The 21839-nt window shown below is 48.8% G+C and overlaps 1 protein-coding gene across 1 annotated transcript in view; it reads right to left on the bottom strand.

The window, feature by feature from the left end:
* The window catches only part of LOC111153303 (lipase C, hepatic type), a 144056-nt gene that overhangs the window by 12125 nt on the left and 110092 nt on the right, over positions 1–21839 (bottom strand). The window contains exons 3-7 of the mRNA XM_022512240.1: positions 17028–17215; positions 12964–13146; positions 12259–12376; positions 9001–9234; positions 5961–6206 (exon numbers count right to left, since the gene is read on the bottom strand). Coding sequence (XP_022367948.1) covers positions 5961–6206; positions 9001–9234; positions 12259–12376; positions 12964–13146; positions 17028–17215 — 969 coding nt within the window. The remainder of the gene's footprint in view (positions 1–5960; positions 6207–9000; positions 9235–12258; positions 12377–12963; positions 13147–17027; positions 17216–21839) is intronic.

Raw genomic sequence — 21839 nt, 5'->3', positions numbered from 1 at the left:
GGGCACCCTTGTGTCTGCGAGAGCCCAGCTGTAGAACTCGGCAGGTTGATGGCACTGGTGGTCCCAAATGACCTGCACTAGGGAAGTCACTTTTTTGGGGAGAAATCTTGAAATGGCATTATTTTTATAAATATAAAAGAGGCTTTTATACGGAGAACTAACTAGATGTTCTTATTTTGGATTTTTGTGTTTTTCTTTAAAAGAAAAAGAGACAATTTGCCTGTCATCCCCCACTCCCTGGCCCCTCCCCTTCCCCCCCCAGACAATGTTGCTGTTAGAAAGATTAAGGAAAAAGCAGGAGTCATTTTGCTCACTTTCCCTCATGACATGTTTAGTAAGGATTTTAAAAAATGATTTAGGAAAAATGCTTTTGATCCTGTGGAGGGGACAGCCCAGTGCATTCCTCAGTTCGGGCAGGAGAAATTATTTTAGTTCGTAAAGATAGAGAGCACGAAACAGTCCATTAACCCTGAAGGAGATCAGGCAAATGCCACCTAGAGCAGAGATGGGAGGCCTCTGGAGATTCTCCTCAAATAGAGTCTTCCTGAGGTTCAGTACCCTAAAAGCCCCGGATTCTGATCTTATGTAAACCCCACTGGTGCCACTTAAGTTCTTTTTATAAGGCAGCCACAGTAGACATTGGCTTAGTGGAATTTATGAAAAGAGAAATTTTGTTTCTCCTTCTTTTTCTTCTCTCTTCCTCCTCCTTCTTTTTGTTTCATGGAAAAAAAAAATGATTCCAGATCATTAGATATTGGCTCTGGGAGATATTATGATTTTCTTTGCAAACATCAAAGAGGCTTTTTCTTTCAGTGTATCGATTTTCTTTCATGAAGATGGGAGGAATGAGATCTCTTGTGTTGTCTTGCCACACCGAGGGCTGGTTCCTAGACATGAGATGCCTCTAACTCGAGAGGGAGGCTTCGGACCTGACACTGAGCCTGAAGATGGCCCCGTGAGGGCTTACCCCACCAGGGGGCCAGCACCCAGGGAGGCTGGAGGAGGGAGGGCAGGTGCAGGTGTATTGGAAGCAGGTGTATTGTGCAGCTCTGGGCTCATGTTGGTGGCTACAGTTGGGTTTCACAGTACCATGAGACACCTCATAAAGTGCTTCAGAGTGAGCGTCTCCCAAATGCATGTGGGGTATTTTCAGTGGAAGACAGTCAAGGCCTCGAAGACTTGGGAAGAGTTTTTTGCCTCCCACTTACCTGCCTCTAAGAATTTAGATAGGGGCCTAGTCCAGGGAGACAGCTCCTGCCACAGAGAGCTGCAGAGTCTGGGTGATGAGGGTGGGAAGTGGGGGGTGGGAAGTGGGGGGGGCTGGGGAGGGGGAGGGGCTTCAGGCCTGTGTGTTGATTCTGTTCTGTGTCACATTGTCTCTGCATGGTGTGATGAACATTTGTTTCCCAAACCTTGGCTCTTCTCATCTTCCTGTGAATTAACTTCCTTCTCTCTGAAGCCCCATCTCCTTCTCTTTAGCTCAGGATGGCAGGTAGGCTTCAACTGCCTGACTTCTTTGAACCTCTCACGGCTCTGTGAGGCTCTAATACACATGAAATTAACATTTTCTCCTGTTGAGCTGTTTTATGTCAACTTAATTAATAGGCCAGCCAAAAGAAAGGGTAGAGGAAAAATTTTCCTCCCCTACACCCTGATGTCGGGGGATTGGACTTTTGCCGCTTCTGTGAGCAGTTGCCTTTTCCGCTGGGGGTGAGATTGGGGGAGTGTGTGTGTATGTGTGTGTGTGGTAAGGAGTGTTGTGCTAACTGGCATCACTCTGCCTGATGTTTGTGCCCATAGGTGCTTCATGTGGGAGGACAACAGGAGCCCTCAGCTCTACCACCTACCACCGTATGGTCGTGAGCCCTCATAGCCTCTTTGAAGCTCCATTTCCTCATGTGTAAAATGGGCATCAAGAGGACTCTAACGGGGGGTCATGAGAATGTGATGCGATGGGACAGCGTATATTAAAGTGCCCAGCTTCTAGAAGGTGTTAACCCAGGGACATCTTTTCCCTTCCTATGTGCTGAACTGACCAGGCACGGTTCTGAGCTGCACCCCCAGGGGTCGGTTTTAGCGGTTCGCGCCCATAGTCATCCACACACCATCACTCTGTGGCTGAAGAAACTGAGACCCGCATGGGTTTTGTCACTAGGTCAAGGTCAAATATGAGGTTGGCCCCAAAGCCAAATTCTGGACATGCCCTATTCCCAATCTCAAGCCTGTGCTGTCTCTACTACACCCAGTGCTTTTTCTGGACCTCTCCCTGGAAATTAGGGAAACCTTTCCTAAAGAAGTAGTGGAGAAAAGCCAAAGACAAACAGATTCCCCCAAGTTACAGTTTGGTTGGTTGCCTACCAACCAAAAGGAAAGAGTACTCAAGCAAGTTCCCCTAGGTGGGATGAGGCCCAGAGTGCAGAGGGAGAGAGAGGGAGAGGGAAGGAGGGGGGAGGACCTGGTGTTGGTGCTAGTCAGGAGACTGCGTGGAGTGGAAGAACAAGGGCCGTGAACCAGGGCAACCTGGGGTCAAACATTACATTTGCTGCTCACAGACTGTGAGACTTAGGGAAGTTGTAAACTCTCCAAGTCTCAATTTATTTATTGGAAAATCCACCAGCATCAGTCTCCACCCTGACCCGTCTCAGTCTCTGTCCCTCTGTCTCTTGTTGTGAGGATTATACAATAAAGGAGCTAGTTTGTAACAATATACTCAGTGGGGAGCCTGGACAGAATAGGTCCCCATAAGTGCCACTTCCTTCCGCTCTGAGTGGCCTCATCCCACTGCTGGAGGATTAATTAGATAAGGTGTTCACTAAGCAGGTTTCTCTCAGGATGGATACGTTCCCTCTCTTCTCTTTTAAAAAACAGGCTCCCAGACTGGTGAAGGCTCTTCCTGGGACAGTGAAAATAGAAGTGGGCAATAACTGCCTTGTGCTACCGGCCCAGTGGGCACAGACTCTTTGATGGTTTCGTTGAAATATCTTTGGAGCCAGAGGAATGAGGGCTAAGTTAGTCACCCTTTGTGGAGCTACAATCGGGAGGCCATGTTTAGCTTGCCCAGCCAGATCCGGCACTAAAATGAATCATGCAATTAGATGTTCTTAAAAAATATGAATTATAGGTTCTCTGAAACCAGAGCTGGGCAAGTCTCTTCTTTTAAGAATCTGCAAGTATTCATCAAATGCCAGTGAAATGGGCTTGGAGGGCCCAAGTCAGAGATGATCATGATAGTGATGGGTGGAGAAAGGTGTAGTTATGGGGACCTAGATTAAAGGCCTTGCGCCAGTACCGTCAACAGAACTTTCTGTGATGATGGAAGAGATCCATTTCTGTGCTCTCCAATATGGTAGCCACATATCTGAGCACTTGAAAGGTGGCTAGTTGACTGGGGAAGCCAATGTTTGATTGCATGTAATTCCCAGTAATGTAACTAGCCGCAGCCACCATACTGGGCGGCGCAGCGTTATCCAGAGTGCAGCAAGCCCCGAGCAGCTGTTCCCAAATGGGCAGAGTCTCACCCAGGGATAATTTCCGGCCGTACCCAGGGCAGCTTGACGCGACTCCTGGGGTGCTACTCCCCACTGGTGAACAGATTAGGGTTTTGCTCACTGGAAGGACTGAAGCAGAATGGGGGAGAATTTGGAAGGCCCAGAGAAGAGGAGGGGGCAATGCGGGCCACAGCTCAGCCTGGGAACCTCTGTTAGGGGCTGAGATGGGTTCTGACCAGTTTCAGGCGGTCCTGACTCATAGGGCCATGCTCATCAGAAGTATCTGGAGCGAGATGAGTCATTGACAATAAAGACACCCGAGTGTTGTCTCCAAGGGTCTCCCTGCCTGTCTTCCTGGGATGGCGCTGAGCATTTACATGGGGGGGGGGGCGCTGGTCTTCAGTGAGCCCCATGAAGTAGGGACTTTGACTACTCTGGCTCAATTTATGTTTGGAAAAATAAATGACTGGATGGACACACTGGTTTTTTGTAGCTGCTGGGGTGGACGGCGCTGGCCAAATGCAGTTCTCTGGTCCTCCTTCATAGGAAAGAGACCCCTGTGAGTCACACCAGTGGCTTGTGGTATTTGGGCATCTGGGTCGTTGGCAAAAGGGAGGAACTCAGACTGTACCTCAGAGTGTACCTGTTGGTCTTTTTTTCCCCTCTTCCTTCCCGACATGCTTGCCTGCCCTTTCTCCCCATCTCCAAGCCCCCAGCAGATGTCCTCCAGCTCTACCAAGCTCCTCAGTTCAGAATACTCCCAAGCCATGGAAGGTGAAAAGTAGTCTCCTTTCTTCCCAGCTGATCTCAAAACCTCCCCCTTCTTCTCTCCTCCCTCCCTCACCTCCACCAATAGACAAAGGGCAGGTTCCTGAAGCGGGGAAGAAATCAATCCCTCAACTAGTTTGGAGGTCTGGGTCTAAATGCTGACTCTGCCAAGAATTCACTCTGTGTCCCTGGGCAAATGATTTTCCCCAGCTGGGCCTGGGTGTCTGCGTCTGTGAAATGGCAGGGTAGAACAGCGTCTAGAAATGCTAACATTCCACGATTTAAAGCAGAGCCAGTGAAATGTGCTTATCAGAGGGGCTTAATCACTCCAGGCAGCTTTACCATTTAAAAGAGGAGCTGGTTAACCCAAATGAGTGTCTAATTGGCAGGCTGCCGTGGGGGAGCTCCCTGAGCCGGGAGCCCTTCCAAATTCCCTCAGCTGATTTTGGATGGTACCTTCTCCTCCACCCCAAAGGGGCAGACGGCAGAGGGGACCCACTGGCCCCTCAGGCAGGAAGGATCCACCCTCACTGTGATGCTCTCAGAAGCGATTAGCCTCCCACAGCAGATTTCTGTCATTCCTGGGCTTCAGGGAAGAGAAATCTGGCCAGGGAGCGCAAGTTCAAATAAACAGGAATCCTGTGCTTAAAAAACAAGTCGCCTGGGAACTTGAACTTGTGAGTGTGATAATAAAAGGAGCACAGACGGGAGTCGGATGCACCTGGTTGCTGGCCTCCTTCCAGACTGTGTGGCCGTGGGTGCGTCACTCTACCCAAGCTGCCCTTCCCTCCTCTTGAACATGAGATCATTACCCCCTGCCGACCTTGCTTGCCTGTTGTGGGGGCCGCAAAGAGGTGATGGCCGAGTCTGATGTCTTGTATAAAACGCTGTGCAAATGCAAAGTGAGGGTGACGACATGATCACCTTCTGCGACTACAAATATTCTGGGCGGTAATAATCGAATAGCGCAGCTCCCTCGGGCTCCGTGAGCATGCGCCGTGAGACAGTGAGCCGCTAAATCACCCGGGGCCGCTGAAGGGATTAGACAGAAATGTTAACAGCAGCAGATGCCAGCTTGTTCGCTCATGGAGGACTCGGGCTTTGGGGGAGAAATCCTCCGCAGGCTTCGGCCCCCGAAGAGGCACAGCTCCGACCTCTGGTTCAACCCAGAGAGGGTCCGGGGCTCGGTTTCTGCCCCGAGGTTAAGGATCTGAGGAGGAAAGTTGGAAGCCAAACTTAATCTTTGGAGGGTCTCAATTAGACAGTGATACCCTGTAAGAGCAGGGGATCCAGATTTTAGAGGAAACGAGGAACCCCAAACATAGCCCAGAGGCTCCTTTTTTCATGCAGGCTGTGAGCAGAGCTGGAAAGCCGTGGGTTCCAGCTGGGGTTTGAAGACGCCTCCAGGTCCCTGCTCAGTGAGAGACTTGGGTGATGGAGGGAACTGCTGCTCTGGGCCTTCCGGATCTAACATGCTAGGGGACCGTGGAAGTGGATGAAGAGAGGCTCACGCAAGAATCATTCCAGAAAGTACCAAGGTTTCCTACCACCTGGTGCTTGGCAGCCAGGTGGACACACTCTTGGGAAAGGACAGAGAGAGAGGCTGCGCCGACGTCGCCGTCCAGAATCTGTGGTTTCAGGACCCCTGAGAAAGCAGAGGGAAGCCTGGGCGGAGCGGCTGCCCTGGGGGCCACCTGCACTCACCTTTGAAGGGGGACTGGGCGCGTGTGACGAGGAAGAGCCTCTTGTGCTTCTTGCCCTGCCGCTCCTGGCGGATGTGGTAGCCCATCGTGTTGCAGCGACCCTTCTGGCAGCTCAGGCACAGGCCCTGGCTGAAGCTGCCCATGTCGCTGCACTGGTAGGCCGTGCTCTGCTGGCTGGGGTGCAGCAGGGAGTCGATGAAGAGATGCACGGACCGCTCGTGGGAGCATTTTATGGTCTGAGTGATGGCTGGAACACAGGGCAAGAAGGACGTTATCACCCCTCCGTTTTCCAGAGAACCCTCCACTCCAAGGATCGTCCTGTGTGCAGGGCAGATGAGCGGCACGTTGGGAAGGAGGGGTGGGATTGCTGAGGCTGACCCCCCCGGGGCCCCAGTGGGAAGGAATCGGAGAGTGGAAACTCCAAGAGTAGACCCCTCTCAGTCACGTGGTGTAGAGGCATCTCCCCAGGCACCGTGGGTGTTTTAACTGGAAGCCTAAGTTCCTAAGAAAATACTGAATTATTTAAGAACACAGGGTAGTGTGATTTATTTAAAAAATATTTACGTCTTAAATGGCTAAAAATGTGCAAGTGCTGATGTCTTGAGTTGAATTAGCTGGAACAGGCTTGTGTGGGATGCCTCTTTGCTTAACCACGCTAGGTAAATGAGAGCCAAGGTACTCTTGGGGCTCAGTTAATGGTCTAGAGAAAGCTCAGGCCTCTCCTACAATGTCTGCCCTCTGTCCTAAAGCTGCCATTGCCTCTGTCGGGTAACTGGCCTGTAAAACCAGCAAGGGGATTGGCTTCTAGAAGGATAATTCTAGTGACCAGGTCTACCTGGGCCTAACCCCAAACAGCAGGGTTAGGAAGTTTATCTATTGTGAATTTTTGACCTTTTTTTTTTTTTTAAAAAAACTCTCCAAATCTTAATCTAATCTTTAATAAATTATTCTCAAGGACGTTGAAGAACCACCACAAGGTATGTAAATTACCTAACGTGAAGGTACAGCACAGGTAACTTTGCCAAAAGCTATTTCTCCCAGAGTCTGAAGCCTAAATGCCGAGATCCAACAGCTCGCTCTTGGTCTAGGGCTGCGCTTGTCGAGCACTGACTATAAGGCAGGTCCTATGCTGAGTGCTTTCATGCACGCGCTTCCTGAATCTCACCGCGGACCCCCTCAGGCAGCTGTTGTTAGGTGAGAAAGCTGAGCTTCAGAAGCGTTCACTGGGGGCACCTGGGTGGCTCAGTGGGTTAAAGCCTCTGCTTTCGGCTCAGGTCATGATCCCAGGGTCCTGGGATCGAGCCCCACATCGGGCTCTCTGCTCAGCGGGGAGCCTGCTTCCCCTTCTCCCCCTCTCTGCCTGCTTGTGATCTCTGTCAAATAAATAAATAAATAAATAAAATCTTAAAAAAAAAAAAAAAAAGAAGCGTTCACTAACTCATTCCAGCTCACCTAGGAGGGTTTGGGCTGGCAAAGCAGTCACCAGATTACATTCTGGGCAGATGCTTTGAGAGTACCACCCCAGAATGGGATTGCTTTTATTTTTTTTAAAGATTTTATTTATTTGTTTATTTATTTATTTGACGGAGAGAGAAATCACGAGTAGGCAGAGAGGCAGGCAGAGAGAGGGGAAGCAGGCTCCCCACTGAGCAGAGAGCCCGATGCGGGGCTCGATCCCAGGACCCTGAGACCACGACCTGAGCTGAAGGCAGAGGCTTAACCCACTGAGCCACCCAGGCACCCCTGGGATCGCTTTTTAAACTTAAAAGTGAAGAAAAGTGGGAAAAACCACACTAGAACTGGGCGAACAAAATAAACGTACTCAGTTCCACCACTTGGAAGGTTAGCACAAAAAAGCAAATGGCACTAACAGAGATGTGTTTGTCAGGCAACTAGTTACTCAATACCAGGCCTGTGTGGAGCTCTGGGAGGGAGTGGATCTGGGAGGAGGGCTGGTTGGTTAGCTGGGATGGAACAGGCCTCCGTGGATGACTGGAGGGGCAATGACGTGAGGGGCACGTGAGGAATGAGGAGAGGAAGTTCGCAGAAGGTTCTCTCAGGCGTAGGTGGGTGGAAGGCTGGGAGTCCAGCCAAAATGAGATGATGTTGAGTTTGAAGGTTGTTCTGATACTGGAGAGGTGAAGGTGGTGATGTAATCACAGGAGAGCGTATTCTCAGCTCGGTTTAGGATGATGGAGGTGAGAAGGAGGTACATGGGACGGGGCGGGGTGGGGGGCAGGGTCTCCGGTTGGCTTAGCGTGAGTTGACGTGTTTTCATCAGTATGATATTTTATAATAATGAGAGATTTAGAACACCCATGGAACGTATGATTTTTTGCTGAAAGGCTTGTCCTTTAATCTTGTGCGTGTGGTCAACGTGTGTGTCAATATTTTAGTCTAGGATGTGGGAGAGAAGTGGGATCACAGCCCAGATAATGCCAAAATCCAGTTCCTGCCCCAAGATAAAGGAAACGACAAAGACATGTTTAGAACTGAACTTTGAATTGGAAGAATTCCAGTAGGGTCCTGTAGGACCAGCTGATTAAAGCTCCCAGGAGTGGAAGAGCTATTCTCACTCTGGTCAAATGAAGGATAAGAAGCTAAAGATCAAGGATCTGTTAAGTGCATCCTTGTGTGGCCCAGAACAGAGGAAGCCTCCTGGGAGAGGAAGCTTCTGGAAAAGGAGAAATAACCGCAGGCATCAGGACTCCACTTTTAGAAGGGCCAGTACCCCTGGACAGACTTTGTTGGGAGGGGCTAAGAAGTAGGGATTCCTGGTGGTGCCCCCAGCTCATTGTCAGAGCGTGAGCTCCGAGGACCACTGCCAGTTAAGAGGAGGGCCTGCTGGAGGGACCCCAGCCCTTACCCACTCTCTCACAAGCTCTCCCTCTGAGTGGGATTGGTGAGCATACACCCCGGATTCTGAACCCTTCCCAGAGTCCTACAGAGTTGGAGGTTCACTGGGTCTTGGGGGCCATATGTATGTAAGGGGGATGGGAGCCAGTGCAGGCTGGCTCTCTCCCCTGGGCCATCATACTCACCATTTAAGCCGTGCTTGGTAATATGTTTGTAGAGCTCTAGGAAGTGGCAGCCAGGCTGGAAGTAGCCCCCATTGGGGTAGAAGTCATAGTGTGCTATGGGCTGTTTGATGCCCACACTCAGGCCCATATGCTCCCGGGTGAAGGTGTGAATGGCGTCCACGAAATTGGCATCATCTGGTGAAAGACGGTCGCTGGGCGAAGATCCCTCAAACAAAGGGCCCGCGGCATCCAGTCCTAACAGGGAAAGCAAGGATAAGGGTTAGGTGGGAGCAAGGGGAAGAAAGCAGAAAGCTCCTTTTAGCTTTCTGATGTTATTACACATTCATGAGCTAGCAGGAAGAAAAAAATCCTCAGGGATAATCTTTCTCTAGAAAATCTTGCTATAACCTTTTCACAGTAAAATCACAGTAATTCATGGTGCCGAAAATTAGACACGGGCTGCACATTATCTATGGGGAAAGAGGTCTGCAGGAACTATCCAGTGGTAGAAATAAGGTTATGAGGGAATGCTTGATTTATTTAAGCAAATCAATTTTAAGTACCTCTCAAGCTACTTTCAAGAGCATCTGTTTGCATACAAAAAGCCACTGTGCTTATTCTAAGTAGTTTTAACCTACCCATCAGAGAAGGAATTTATTTGCCTGTATGTTGTCCATAAGTTCCCTAAACAAGCTGGCTCCTCTCCCACACCAATGTCCTCTCATTGGAATGTCCAAAACAGCCTTGGGACATGACTGTTCCCTGGTGAAAATGTTCTGAGCGAATAGGACTGCTCCGAGCTCTGGTGGAGTGACAGATGTGTGTGCGCGAGACTAGAGGTAGAGGCGAGACTAGAGCCTAGCTGGCTGGCGTCTACAAATACAAGGAGTATTTCTGCTCTCAAGGGTTTTCCTCTGTCTTTCTTCCTTCACCCTCTCTGGAAGACTCTTTGATGTCCCACATCAGCCCTGGCTTCCATCCCTGATGCGGATGAAAGAATTGACAGGGGCAGCGAGCGCCTGTCTCCAGCTCTCATCTGTAGTTACAAATGAAAGATGTCTTGGTGTGATTTATATTCCATTCTTCATGGGGCTGAGGAGGAGATGACAGGAGTAATTAGCTGTCCCGCTGCTTCTGTCATGAGTGGGCCTGGCTAATAATGCCTGATGTGGCCCATGACACAAGACAGAGCGGAGAGGGTGCTGGGTCTGGTGCCGTCCCTTTGGGATTCTGACTCAGCCTTCTAGGAAGTTCCTCGGGGGTGGGCCTTCTGTGAAGGTCTGCTCACCCCCAGCCTATTGAGGGTTAAATCACAGAGTGATCACCATTATAACCATAGTGATAACCATATAACCTTAATTGGATATCCATTCCTGGGGGGTGCACATACTGGCCCATGAACAAAGTCTCCCCAGTTCCCGGCAAGGTAAAAAAAAAAAAAAGGATGAGGAAGTGATTTCTCATAATGACGAATTTATTTCTTTCGTATAAATGTCTGCCATTATTTCTTATCTTTTTTTTTTTTTTAACATTAAAACCAACCTCTTCTTTGGTGAAGTAATGGTAATTGTAGATATTAACTGCCCAAAATGTTCTTACTTGATAAGATGGGGGTCATGGGACACCTGGGTGGTTCAGGTGGTTGAGCATCCAACTCTTGGTTTTGCCTCAGGTCATGATTTCATGGGTTGTGGGATCGAGCCCCTAGTTGGGCTCCATGTCCAGCGGGGAATCTGCTTGAGATTCTCTCTGTCCCTCTGCCCCTCTCCCCTCTCTCTATCTCTAAAATAAATAAATAAATAAATAAATAAATAAATCAATCAATCAATCTTTTTTATAAAATGAAAAGTCACAACAACGTTATTCATCTTAAATTTCCTTTGAACTGTTTTAGCTTGTGAAGTATTGTTTTAGCTTGTGAAGTGATGTTTAACTCATCTTGAAGGATGAGTAGGAGTTTGTTAGGTAGACTGGGGCTGGGGGCATAAGTTGTGGTAAGATATTCCAGGCAAGGGGCATTGGGGTGGCTCAGTTGTTGAGTGTCCAACTTTGGGTCAGGTAATGATTTCGGGGTCCTGGGATTGAGCTTTGCATCAGGCTCCCCACTCAGCAAGGAGCCTGCCTCTCCCTCTCCCCCATCTCGTCCTCTCTTTCTGTCTCAAATAGATGGATAAAGTCTTAAAAAAAAAAAAAAAGATATTTCAGGTAAAGGGAAAAGGACATGTAAGGCCCAGAAGAACAGGAGTTCAAGAACAGGAAGTTCATGAAGTAGAGAAAGACCTAGTGTCATGGAAGCTTGAGACTACAGGAAGACAGTCTCGAGAGGAGAGTCCCAGAACTCTGGAACACTACACTGAGAAGGGCTTTGGCTGGCTGGCTGGTTCCCTCCCTCCCTCCCTATCCCTTCCTTCCTTCCTTCTTTTCTTTCTCTCTTAAAAATATATTTATTTATTTTTAGAGAGAGAGAGAGAGAGAGAGAGGGAGAGCATGTGTGCAAGTCCCAGGGGGAGGGGCAGAGGGAAAAGGAGAGAAAATCTTAAGCAGACTCTGCAGTGAGCACAGAGCCTGATGTGGGGCTTGATCTCATGACCCTGAGATCACAACCTGAGCCAAAACCAAGAGATGGATGCTTAACCAACTGCACCACCCAGATGTCCCTGGGCTTTCTGAGTTTTACACTGTGGCTATCTGTGCACCTTGGGGACTTGGCTGGGGAATAGCCCCCTCAGGTGTGATCTTCCAAACACAACTGTGAGGTAGCATCGGGGGATGAGGTTGGTGTCAAGGAAGCGTGGGAGGAAAGGCCTTCTTGCACATCCCCAGCTCTTACTGGGTATCTGGAGCCATTTCCAAGTCAGTGTGGAGCCCCCTCCTTCAAACCAAATGGATCCCAGAGTAAGACCCATGTGTTCCACAAATGTGGAAACTGAGGCACAGACGTGGCTGATGTTACCACAAATTTCGGGCGTGATCCTTTAACTTGCTCATATTGGGCTTTTAAAACTATAAGTTGAAAATAAACTCTTTCCTGGTAAAAAGTGTTTAGAAAGTCTACTTTTCAGATCTTCTTTCGCATGACTATGAGAGGCACCCATTGGAGGAAAGGCAATAGGAGTTGGGGCTGTGATTTACTCTGAATTCTTGAGGGACAGCAGTCTAGGACAGCAGTCATGCTTGCAGCAGTGTGAAGGAGGCTGGGTGCATTGTAATTCCGGGACTGTTAGGGAAGCGGGTCCTGCCCCACACCCCCATGCTGTCATTGGTTATGGGCACGGTTACCTGTAATTCTCCCAATCTTGTGCTTTCTGCCCATGTAACTGCCAGCGAATCCTGAGACATGGGCACCCAGGCTGTACCCAATTAGATGAACATTGCTTCGAGAAAACTGAGCAGATTCCTGGAAGACAGAGGCAAGATGGTTAGTGGGAGAACTGCTGGACAGAAACCTTGTATGGGTCCAGCTTGTTCTCGGGGTCCCCCTTGTTCTTGGCCCCGGGTGGCAGAGGAGATGCTTAATTTAGCCTCCTGAGCCAGAATGGTTTCTCACCTTGCTGGCACCCACCTTTCAGACTCAGCTACCTGGGGCCCCGCCTGGTGATGTTGGTCCCCGTCCCCACCCTGCCTGTCTTTACTAGGATATGAATGCCCTACATGGTGCTCCTGTTCATTTCTTAGGGTTTGATGGTACATGGGTGTGTTCAGATCCGCTAGCACATCCAAGGGAGTGAGCATAAAAGAGGTGGTGGATGGAGGAGGGGGAGGGAAGACAGTTCTGCAAAATAGGGGTTCAAGCATGACGTCTGAGGGAGCCCCAATGTCCCATCTCCACCTGTGCCATCCCATTCCTCCAAGCTTCGTGGAATGGTTCTCCTGTCTGGGATGCTTACGAGGCCGGCTTAATCTCTCAGTCCCGGGGTGGGGGGGGGGAGGTGAGGAGGGGAGGGGAGGGGAGAGGAGGGGAAGGGAGGGCAGGGCAGGCCTTGCCTCCAGCCACTGGATGAGAGCTGCCACCTCCTGGCCCACGAGGCGGGTGTTGCGGACGGCCACTGTGTAGTGGCGGTAGGCCAGGGTGAGCCAGTCAGCCAGCCCCACGTTCACAGTCTGGGCCAGTTGAGACTTCAGGGCGGCGACCATCTGCCAGATCCAGTTTTCCAGGAAGCCGTCCAGCTGTGGGGGTGGGGCACAAAGTCATCAGCTTAACCAGAAGGGGACCCAGGGTGGGGGGCACTGTACTAGTCTCATCTTTCTCTCTTTTTTTTCTTTCCCAACTCTTGGCTAATGGAGGCTGGGTCCTTCTTTCCAAAAGAAAGGGCTTAATGTGGGGTTTCTCGACCTTGGCACTATGGACATTTTAGGCCAGATACTTTCTGTCACGGGGCTGTTTGTGCACCATAGGCTATCTAGCAGCATGTCTGGTCTCCATGAAGCAGGTGTCAGCAGCACTCTCCCCCACAAGTTGTGAAAACCAAAAATGTCTCTGCGCTTTGCCACATGTCCCCTGGGGGCCACCCCTGACCTCCAACCGAGAACCATTCTAGTAACATGCCCCTATTTTAAGAGTTTCTGAACCTTAAAATAATGGAAAAGTCTATGTAATCAGGAGCTGAAAGCTGACCTATCCTTTGAGGCTCAGCTCTAACCCCTCCCCGCTCCAGGAGACCGGCTAGGCCACAGCTCCGAATCCCAGCTCCTTTGCTCTCCTCCTGCCCACTGCATCTGCTCGCTTTTGAGGGAATAAGGCCCCATGAGTTGGAACCTAGCAGGAGCTCAATCCATGTGTATGGAGAATCTTTCTGTGTATGCCCTTTGTTCGAGAACCAACTTGCAGGGCACACCTGATTCATGGAACGATGACATTGGTGTCTGCAGGGATGAGTAGGAGCTCACTTACGGAAATAAGGGCGGGCTGGTGACTGTGGGGCAGGGAGTCTAGGGGGTCCAGGCAGAAGGAAGCACATGCGCAGAGGCGCACGGTCAGGAGAGGGCCCCGAGGGATGTCTGGAGGGAGAGGAGTCTGGTGTGCCTCAAGACTGCTCTCCAGGCTGGAGAGCAATGCTGATGACATGGCAGGTCACTTGGGGTCAGAGGCACTGGCCACTGACCACTGACCACTTATGAACATGCACCCAGTGCCTTCCAGGTGGATAGGGTCCCTCGGGTTCAAGTCTCGACTCTCCCAATTAGTTAGCTTTCATTAACCTTTCTGTGCACCACTTTCCCCATCTGGAAGATGGGGCTAGCAGTAGTGGCCTTTCTCCAGGACTGCTGTGAAGAGGAGATCAGTCAGTCGCTAGGAAGCATTTAGAACAGCGCCCGGCATGCAGCAAGCACTCAGTACATGTTAGCGATGTGCAGTTACCTTCAGAGTTAGTGACCCAGTGAGGCAGCTGCTGCTGTACCTCTCACTGGTGAGAGTAGTTCTAGGCCCTTCTGCATTTTCAGAATGAAGCGTTCATTCTGGAAAAGGACCCTGGTAACGGTCCTGTCTTCATGGTCCATTCGTGAACAAGATACTGATTTAGTCATGAATTCAGCTCACAAATATTTTTGGAGCACCTACTGTGTAATGGCTACTGTTCAGCAGAAGAGGGAGAAGAACACTCCAGGCAGAAGGCACAGGCTGAGCCAAGGCCAAGAGGAGAGAAAGCACAGGGGAGTGGAAGGAGTTACCAACAGCTGGGGGTTGCTGGAGTTGAAGTGGGGGGCAGGGAGAGGTAAGGGGGAGACAGGGAGAGTCAGAGGAGGCAGGGAAGGTGAGGACAAAGCAGGGAAAGGTGAAGGGGGGAGTGGAGGAAGGTAGGGAGGGTGAGGAGGGGCAGGGAGGGTGAGGAGACAGGGAAAGGTGAGGGGAGCACAAGGTGTGAGTAGAGGCAAGGGGTGTCAGTGGAGGCAGGGAGGGTGAAGGGGGCAGGGTCTGAGGGGAGAGCATGGCGGGGGGGTGGGGTGGGAGGGTGGGGAGAGCTAACTCCGCTGTGTGCAGACATCGGACTTGGTGCCTCTGCCTTCTAACTCTGCCGGTCCCCAAACCTGTCCTCTTGATACATTCCCTCCTTCCTGCCTTCTTTCTTTTTTCTTGTAAGGAAAGTCCATTTGGCTAAAGCAGTTGAAGAAATGGGATACTCTTCTCTACCGTGACTGGCCTCCTTCTAACCCCTATCCTCCCCCAGGGTTCCCATAGGAGAGCTTTCCATGGCTGATCTTTAGTTTCCTTTAAAACAGGTTTCATCTTCGTAGCGTTCTGCGCTCTGTGTCCTATTCTGTTTGTCTTAGAGAAACACGGATTGAGCTCCTAGGCCAGCGGGAGAGAGCCGCAGTGAGGATTGCAGGCCGAAGCCTGCTAGGAATGGGGCCCACTTGGATCCCTCTGACAAAGAGAGTCTTCGAGAGTGTGAGCTTGGAGTGTGAGGGTTCTGGGTTTGATTCTTTGTCTACTTTTGGCTGTGTGACTATGGTAGTTGCTCGACCTTTCTGAGCGCACTTTCTTCTTCTAGGAGATACTAACCCACCTTGGAGGAAGGCGTGGGGATTAAACGGGTTGACGTATAATGAAAAGGGCCTAACCTGTAGCAGGGCATCAGTCCATGTTAGGTCCCTTCTTTAGGGGCAGGAAAGACACCACCACCTTCACTGCTGACCCTGGGGTGTGTGGAATCCCCAACTTCCCTAGGGTGGGAGCCCTTTAAGTCCTAGGCGGAAGCTGCTAGCAGGCTACAGGTGTCTCTGTTCCCCCCCCCCCCAGCAGTGGCAAGCATCCCATCTCGTGGCTCTACCCCTGTGACATCATGTGGCTCCCCATTACAACATAAGACCAGGTGCGGGGTCTGTATTGTACATGGGAAGGCTATGAGCCTGCACATAGCAGGCTTTCAGTGAATCAATGTTGAAAGAGTGGCAGGTAGGTAGATGGGCTTATTTAGCTTTTTACAGTAGGATAGATGGGGGTTTCAAGAGTGTTTTTCAAGTAGATGGCAGGGAAAGGTTTCCAAGTCATGAAGTAGATCACCAAATCTCTGGAGGTTTCAAGTCATGAACCAAGCTTCAAATTGTGGGTTGGTTGGGAGCCAGGGAGGCAGAATTTCTTCTTGGAGAAAAGTCCTTGCTTAGTTTCATTTCAATCATTGCCCACAATATTCTTTCTCCCCTTCGTCCAGGGTTTTTAGCATCCCTAAAAGGCTACACTTTCTCTAAGAGGCTACATGTCTCAGTCATCTTTCTATCTAGGTATGGCTCATGGATATAACTGGAAGCATTTTACAGATGCTTCTGGGTGGCTAACCTAAAAAACTATCTTTTATACCAAAAGCCGTTGAACTGTACACTTTAAATGGATGGATGAGTTTAAATGGTATGTGAATTACATATCAATATAGCTGTTTTTAAAAAAACCATGTTCTTTGACTCTGTTGTGTATACCTTTTATTCATCGTGCTACCTGGAATAAAGATACGATGGCTGGTGCTCTGGCTGCCATCTTGGACTATAAGGACAAAGGCGGTACTCAAAGAATGGCAGCGTAGTGGGAAATGAGCTGCGCCCCTGAGGACATCATTGACCAAAGTCATTTATCCAGTTTTGGATTACATATCTCTAGGCTATTGTGTGAAATGGAAACAAATTTGTTTCATTTGAACTATTGTCAATTAAGTTTCTGTTATTTGGAGCTGCATTTAAAGCTTATAGTTACAATATTTCATTGGGAGACTATGTCTTCTGGCTTCCTATCTCCTCTCGTGAAACAGGCAGATTTACCTGCATGGTCTGCAATCACTTTCGGCCCCTCATGTGCTGTGTGACCTCCTTGAGCCACATTTTATTATCTGAATAGTGGAGATAATTATACTTTCCCTATCCTGCTTATTCATGGGATTGAGAAAATCAATGAGATCCTGTGTGGGGAAGTACTTGGAAAATTAGAATGTGCTTTACAAATATTATGCATGAAGCTGTTATCACTGGCTCTCTATCTTTTTATTAAAATTGGACACACGAGGGAGAAAAGCCGAAAATGTAAATGCAGAGAGAAAAAAAGGCATGTCAGCATTTCCTACCGACCACCCGTGGATTATCATCACCAGGGGCAGAGAGGAGTTGAAGCCGCACTGCTCTAATGTGTCCGGGTGATTCAGCCGAATCTGACAGCCCTTATCTGTTTCTTCTTTAAAAAGCAAGAATCTGGTCTCTGTCTCCTGCAGTGCTTCCTTTGTTTCAACCACTCTCGATCTTCTTCCAACTGGCTCTGGAATGTAAGATTGGAGACAATGCTTAGCCTGGCATCTGTTCCACCTCTGGCAGCTCTGGGATAGCCCAAGCTCCAGCTAGCGAGGTTACTGGGAGGTGCTGGAGGCAGGCACGAACCGTAGCTTTGGGGAACCTCAGAGGGCATGTGCAGCAGAATGGCCATTTCTCCCCTGGGAGATGATGAAGACTGACCTACGAGAACCCACCACAGAGGCAGAGGGGGCTCAGGCCAAGAGCTGGGGACGATGCCCTCATCCTCCCTTCCAGCTCAGAGGCGGGCTCTCTGGGGGCAGAGGGGCATACCAGCATTTTTGGGCAGTGAACTCAAGTGAGCCTAATTACTAAGGATCCCGATCATTCCTTCCTTCTGAGCATAAAGTCACTCAGGCTTCTCAAACAATAAGTCTTGGGCTTTTGGCTTCAGGGGACAGCAGGATAGAGAGATGACGAACCTACAAAGTGCAAGGGGAGGTATTAATGAAACCAATTTTCCTACCCAAAGGTTATTAATTTGAAAGGTTATTAATTTCCAGCAAAGGGCAATGATTTTTCACTATGATGACAGAATGAAATGCATCATATTTTATTAAAAGGAGATGTGAATGAGGATCTGAATAACTGCTCTGTGATTATTAAGAAAATGTCTTCTGCCTAGTTTGGCTTTCCCAAGCTTAGAGGCTGCCCAAGATTGTCCTCATCCCTACCATGGGGCTCCCAGCTTATGCTCCCCGTTTTGCTGGCTGCACTAGCCTCCTGGTCTTCTAAGTAGAAGCTGGGGTGTCACCTTGCTCTCCTATACCAGCCTTCCCACCAGCCTTCCCAAGCTTCGGGTTCCTGATTATCCTAGAATATTGCTCAGGTGCACATTGTTTCTTGCTCGGTTGATTGCAACAGCCCCCTAAAATGTCTCTCTCTCTCTGTCTGGTCTTGACATCCTCCCTCATGCTGCAGCTCAAAGAAGCTTCCTAGAATGGGAATGACCATCAGATCCTTTAGTGACTTTGAGCTTCGTGATGTCGCAGCCAAAGCCACCACCCCAGTGATAACCTCTTATTCCCCAGCTCTTCCCCTCCTGCTCCCCACGGTCAATGGTTCCCCTACCTCGGCCTTCTCTTTCCCCCTCTTCTGTCTCTGTGGCTTCCTGGTGAGCCCTGGGCCATCCATTAAAATGGAACTCAGACATTACACCCTGGAGGAAGCCTTCTCATCTAGCCAGAGATCATTACTTCCTTTTGCCGCCAGTGCTATATTGGGTCCTTGCCTCTAATGTGCTTGTCATGGGGCCTGGTAATTAATTTGTTTAGGTGTGCACTGTTTTCTCCAGACTGTGAGCTCGTGGAGGGCAGTGCTGGTGGTGGGGGTGGGGGGGTGGTCAATAAATGCTAAATCAGTGATGTATTTTGTGGCATCCAGGTCTCACATCAAAGGCAAAGATTTGATTTGTCAACCATTCATGCACTGGCATGAAGTAAATATAACTAATTTTCTTTTATTTAGTGACGGAATTAGCTACATCTTCCTTCGTTGTAGGATAGCTGATGCCAGTGTTGAGAAGACTATATATGAAAATGAAATGGGGATAGAAATAGTACCTGTCTCATGAAGTTGTTACAAAGATTAAATAAGATATTTGTAAAGAGCTCAGAACAATTCCCGACACGTAATTAGCACCTATGTAAGGCTCTGTTGTTAAAATAAGTGCTAGTTGGAGCATGTGGCATTTTGCATTTTTGATCTGTGAAATCCTTTCTTTCTGCGAAAATTTATCCCAGTTGCCCTCATAGGACCAATTCTGTCTTATGTGTATTTACTCTGGATTTAGCTGGGAGAGTAAGTTCTCACACTGGTGCCTAGGGCCTCAAGGCTGTTAGGGAGAGTGCTGTGGAAAAGCAGTTGTCAAGTAGAAAGGCCCACAGAGAGCGGAAAGGAACTGGGCTCTCCCTGTTCTCCCTGGGGGCTTAGCTTTCTTTTAGCATGTAGAGGAGAGAGGAAGTTATGTTTCTATGTACATACATTCATTCATTCATTTCCTCCACAGAAACTTACGAAGCATATATTATTATATTATGTCTCTGGCTGGCTAGGTACTGTTTGGAGGTGCAGAGCACAACCATGGTCCAGTGGGAGAGGCAGATATGAGAACCAGTCATCCCGTGTGGTTGCTGTGGGTGCTGCTGTGGAGGGAACGCCTAAATAGGGCCTAGAGAAGACACCAAGCGAAGATGGGGCATCAACTGAGTCTAGAAGGATGAAAGATTCTTGAGGAGCTCATGTCTAGGACAAACTTTTGAAGAAAGTGAGGCTCTGGTACCTAAAAAGAATCAGATTTAGTGGAGGACATGGGCCTCAAAGGGGCTGCTATGGGGAAGAGGGCCTAGAATTCTCTTGTACAACTCCAGGAGCTAGAGACGGAATCAATGGGTGAGTGTGACATGGGAGAAAATCTTAGACTTTAAGAAGTTCACAAAGATTCATAGTTGAAGAAATTGGGACAAAGAGAAAATAAGGGCAGTAAAACAAAGACCGAAATGCTAACAGATGAGCAGCCCAGAGTCCGCACGATGTGATCCTCCAATGTTGCTGAAGATGGGCCACAGCTTTTATTCTGAGCTCCTTATTGGCCAAGCCAGAGGGGGAAACAGGAGCTGTTGTAGGGTTCGTGGTGTCCAGTTGCTCACAGTTTCCTGGTCCGGAAGCCTGAGACGGTTTCCCTATGCGTTATTGTGAAAATAGGCCACTGGGCAAAGCCAGGTCTTGAACACTATTCCTACAAAGTATGTGGTAGCAAGTTTTATGTTGACTGTGAGTGCTCATGGAAGCGGCAGCCACAGTGCCAAACAGCATGTAAGTCGCGGTGAGTGTGTGTGAGGCTCTTCACTACCATCTAGCAGTGGTCTCTGTGATGGACCAAGGGAGGCAGGGGTCACTTCAGGTCCCATGTTGGGTGGCAGGAAGGAATTGGGCTCCAGAGCCCAAGTGTCAGAGCCTCTATGGGAGCAGTCTGGTTGCCCTTCACAGAACGCGGAGAATGGAGCATTCTCAGCCAAGCCATGGCGCCAGGGACACATGGCTGTTGCCCATACCCACATGTATACCAAAATCTTTCTTTCCCAGGCTTTAGCCCCACATGTAGCCAACTCTCTGAGCCCCTCTACCAGGGGATCCTTTTGGTACTGCAAACGCAGTGAGGCCAAATGGAATGGATTTTCTTTTTTTCCCAACCGATTCTTCTTCCTTTCTCTCTACATTTCCTATTGTGATGCAAAACACCATCATTTGTCCATGCTGTTGCTCAAGCTAGAAAGTTTCCAGTAGTTCTGGAATAGTCTCTCTGTCCCCTTGGTACCTTCAAGAGTCACCACATACTGAGGGCTCAACCTCAGGATTATCTTTTCTGTTCCCTGCCACTGGCCTGGTCTAGAATCTCATGCACCTTTTTTTTTTTTTTTTTAAATAGCTTTTTAACTGTTTTATATTTTACTTGCAGAATTAATACACACTCATTGTATATGTATCTAGAATTTGAAAAATGCTGGAAATGAATAAAGAATCTCACTACTGGGACAGAAACACAAGTAATATTTGGAGTATTTCCTTCTAATCTCTTATTATGACATTCCATAGATATTTATTTGGAGTATCTAAAATTGAAATCATATTATGTGAATGGTTTCATATCCCTCTTTACCTGTCATGATAATTTTTTTACAGCATTACAAATTCTTCAAAAGCATGCTTTTGAAAAGTGGTATCGTTTTTGTACTTACTCTGTTATTTTTGGACATGTGGGTCGTTTGGGGTTTCTTTTTTTTCTATTACAACAACGCCCTGATGACCATCTTTATACATAAATCTTCATCTGGAAAATCTATGAGCATTTTCTTAGTACAGATTTTCGAAAGTAGAAACATTAGCTCCGTAGGTGTGATCTTGTGCGTATCTCTTTATGTATGCATATATGTCCAAATTGATTTTCTGCACTTTTTAAGCGAATATTTATTGAGCATTTTCTCTGTGCCAGGCACTTTTCCAACAGTCTTCTTTTTACTAACTCATTGAAACCTCACAGCAACTCTGTGAGCAAGTTGTGAGAAAACCCAATGATTCTGTTATGAGCGGTGCGGGCGTGGGGGTAGGGGTGGGGGGGGTGGGATGTGTTCCAATCGTATTCCCGAGGAGTAGCTCCTTCTCTAGGGGTGTCTTCTACAATTATTATTTTCTCAAGTCTTTAGAAGAGGTAAGGACCCACCAGCGATAAGAATCTGGGGATGAGGCTGTGGTTTTGAAAGGGGGACTATCAAAGGTAAAAGGTCGGTTCCTTGGAGGGAGACACCCCCTGTAACCTGGAAAGCGGCTTGACGTTTGAAGGAGGTTTGAGGTTGCCCTCTGCATGACAGCAAGTTCCTGGAGCGACGCAACTTCCTCGAAATCAGTTGGAAGCAGAGGCTGGGTGCAGCCACTGTATTTCTGATATGAGATTCCTTGTGGCAAGTGATTTCTCCATTCCTAAGTCAGCCCCCAGGTTTGAGGATTCCTAATGTTTCATACAGGAACAAATTATTTCATTTTCTTTTGGGTAAGGACATCATTAGGTGGTGACTACAGGGAGCTGAGCTGGCACA

Source organism: Enhydra lutris, unplaced genomic scaffold (assembly GCF_002288905.1).
Source record: "Enhydra lutris kenyoni isolate GAN:26980312 unplaced genomic scaffold, ASM228890v2 scaffoldscaffold31, whole genome shotgun sequence".
NCBI lineage: Eukaryota > Metazoa > Chordata > Mammalia > Carnivora > Mustelidae > Enhydra > Enhydra lutris.
The sequence above is the reverse complement of the archived record's forward strand: the minus strand, read 5'-3'. Positions and strand labels throughout refer to the sequence as shown.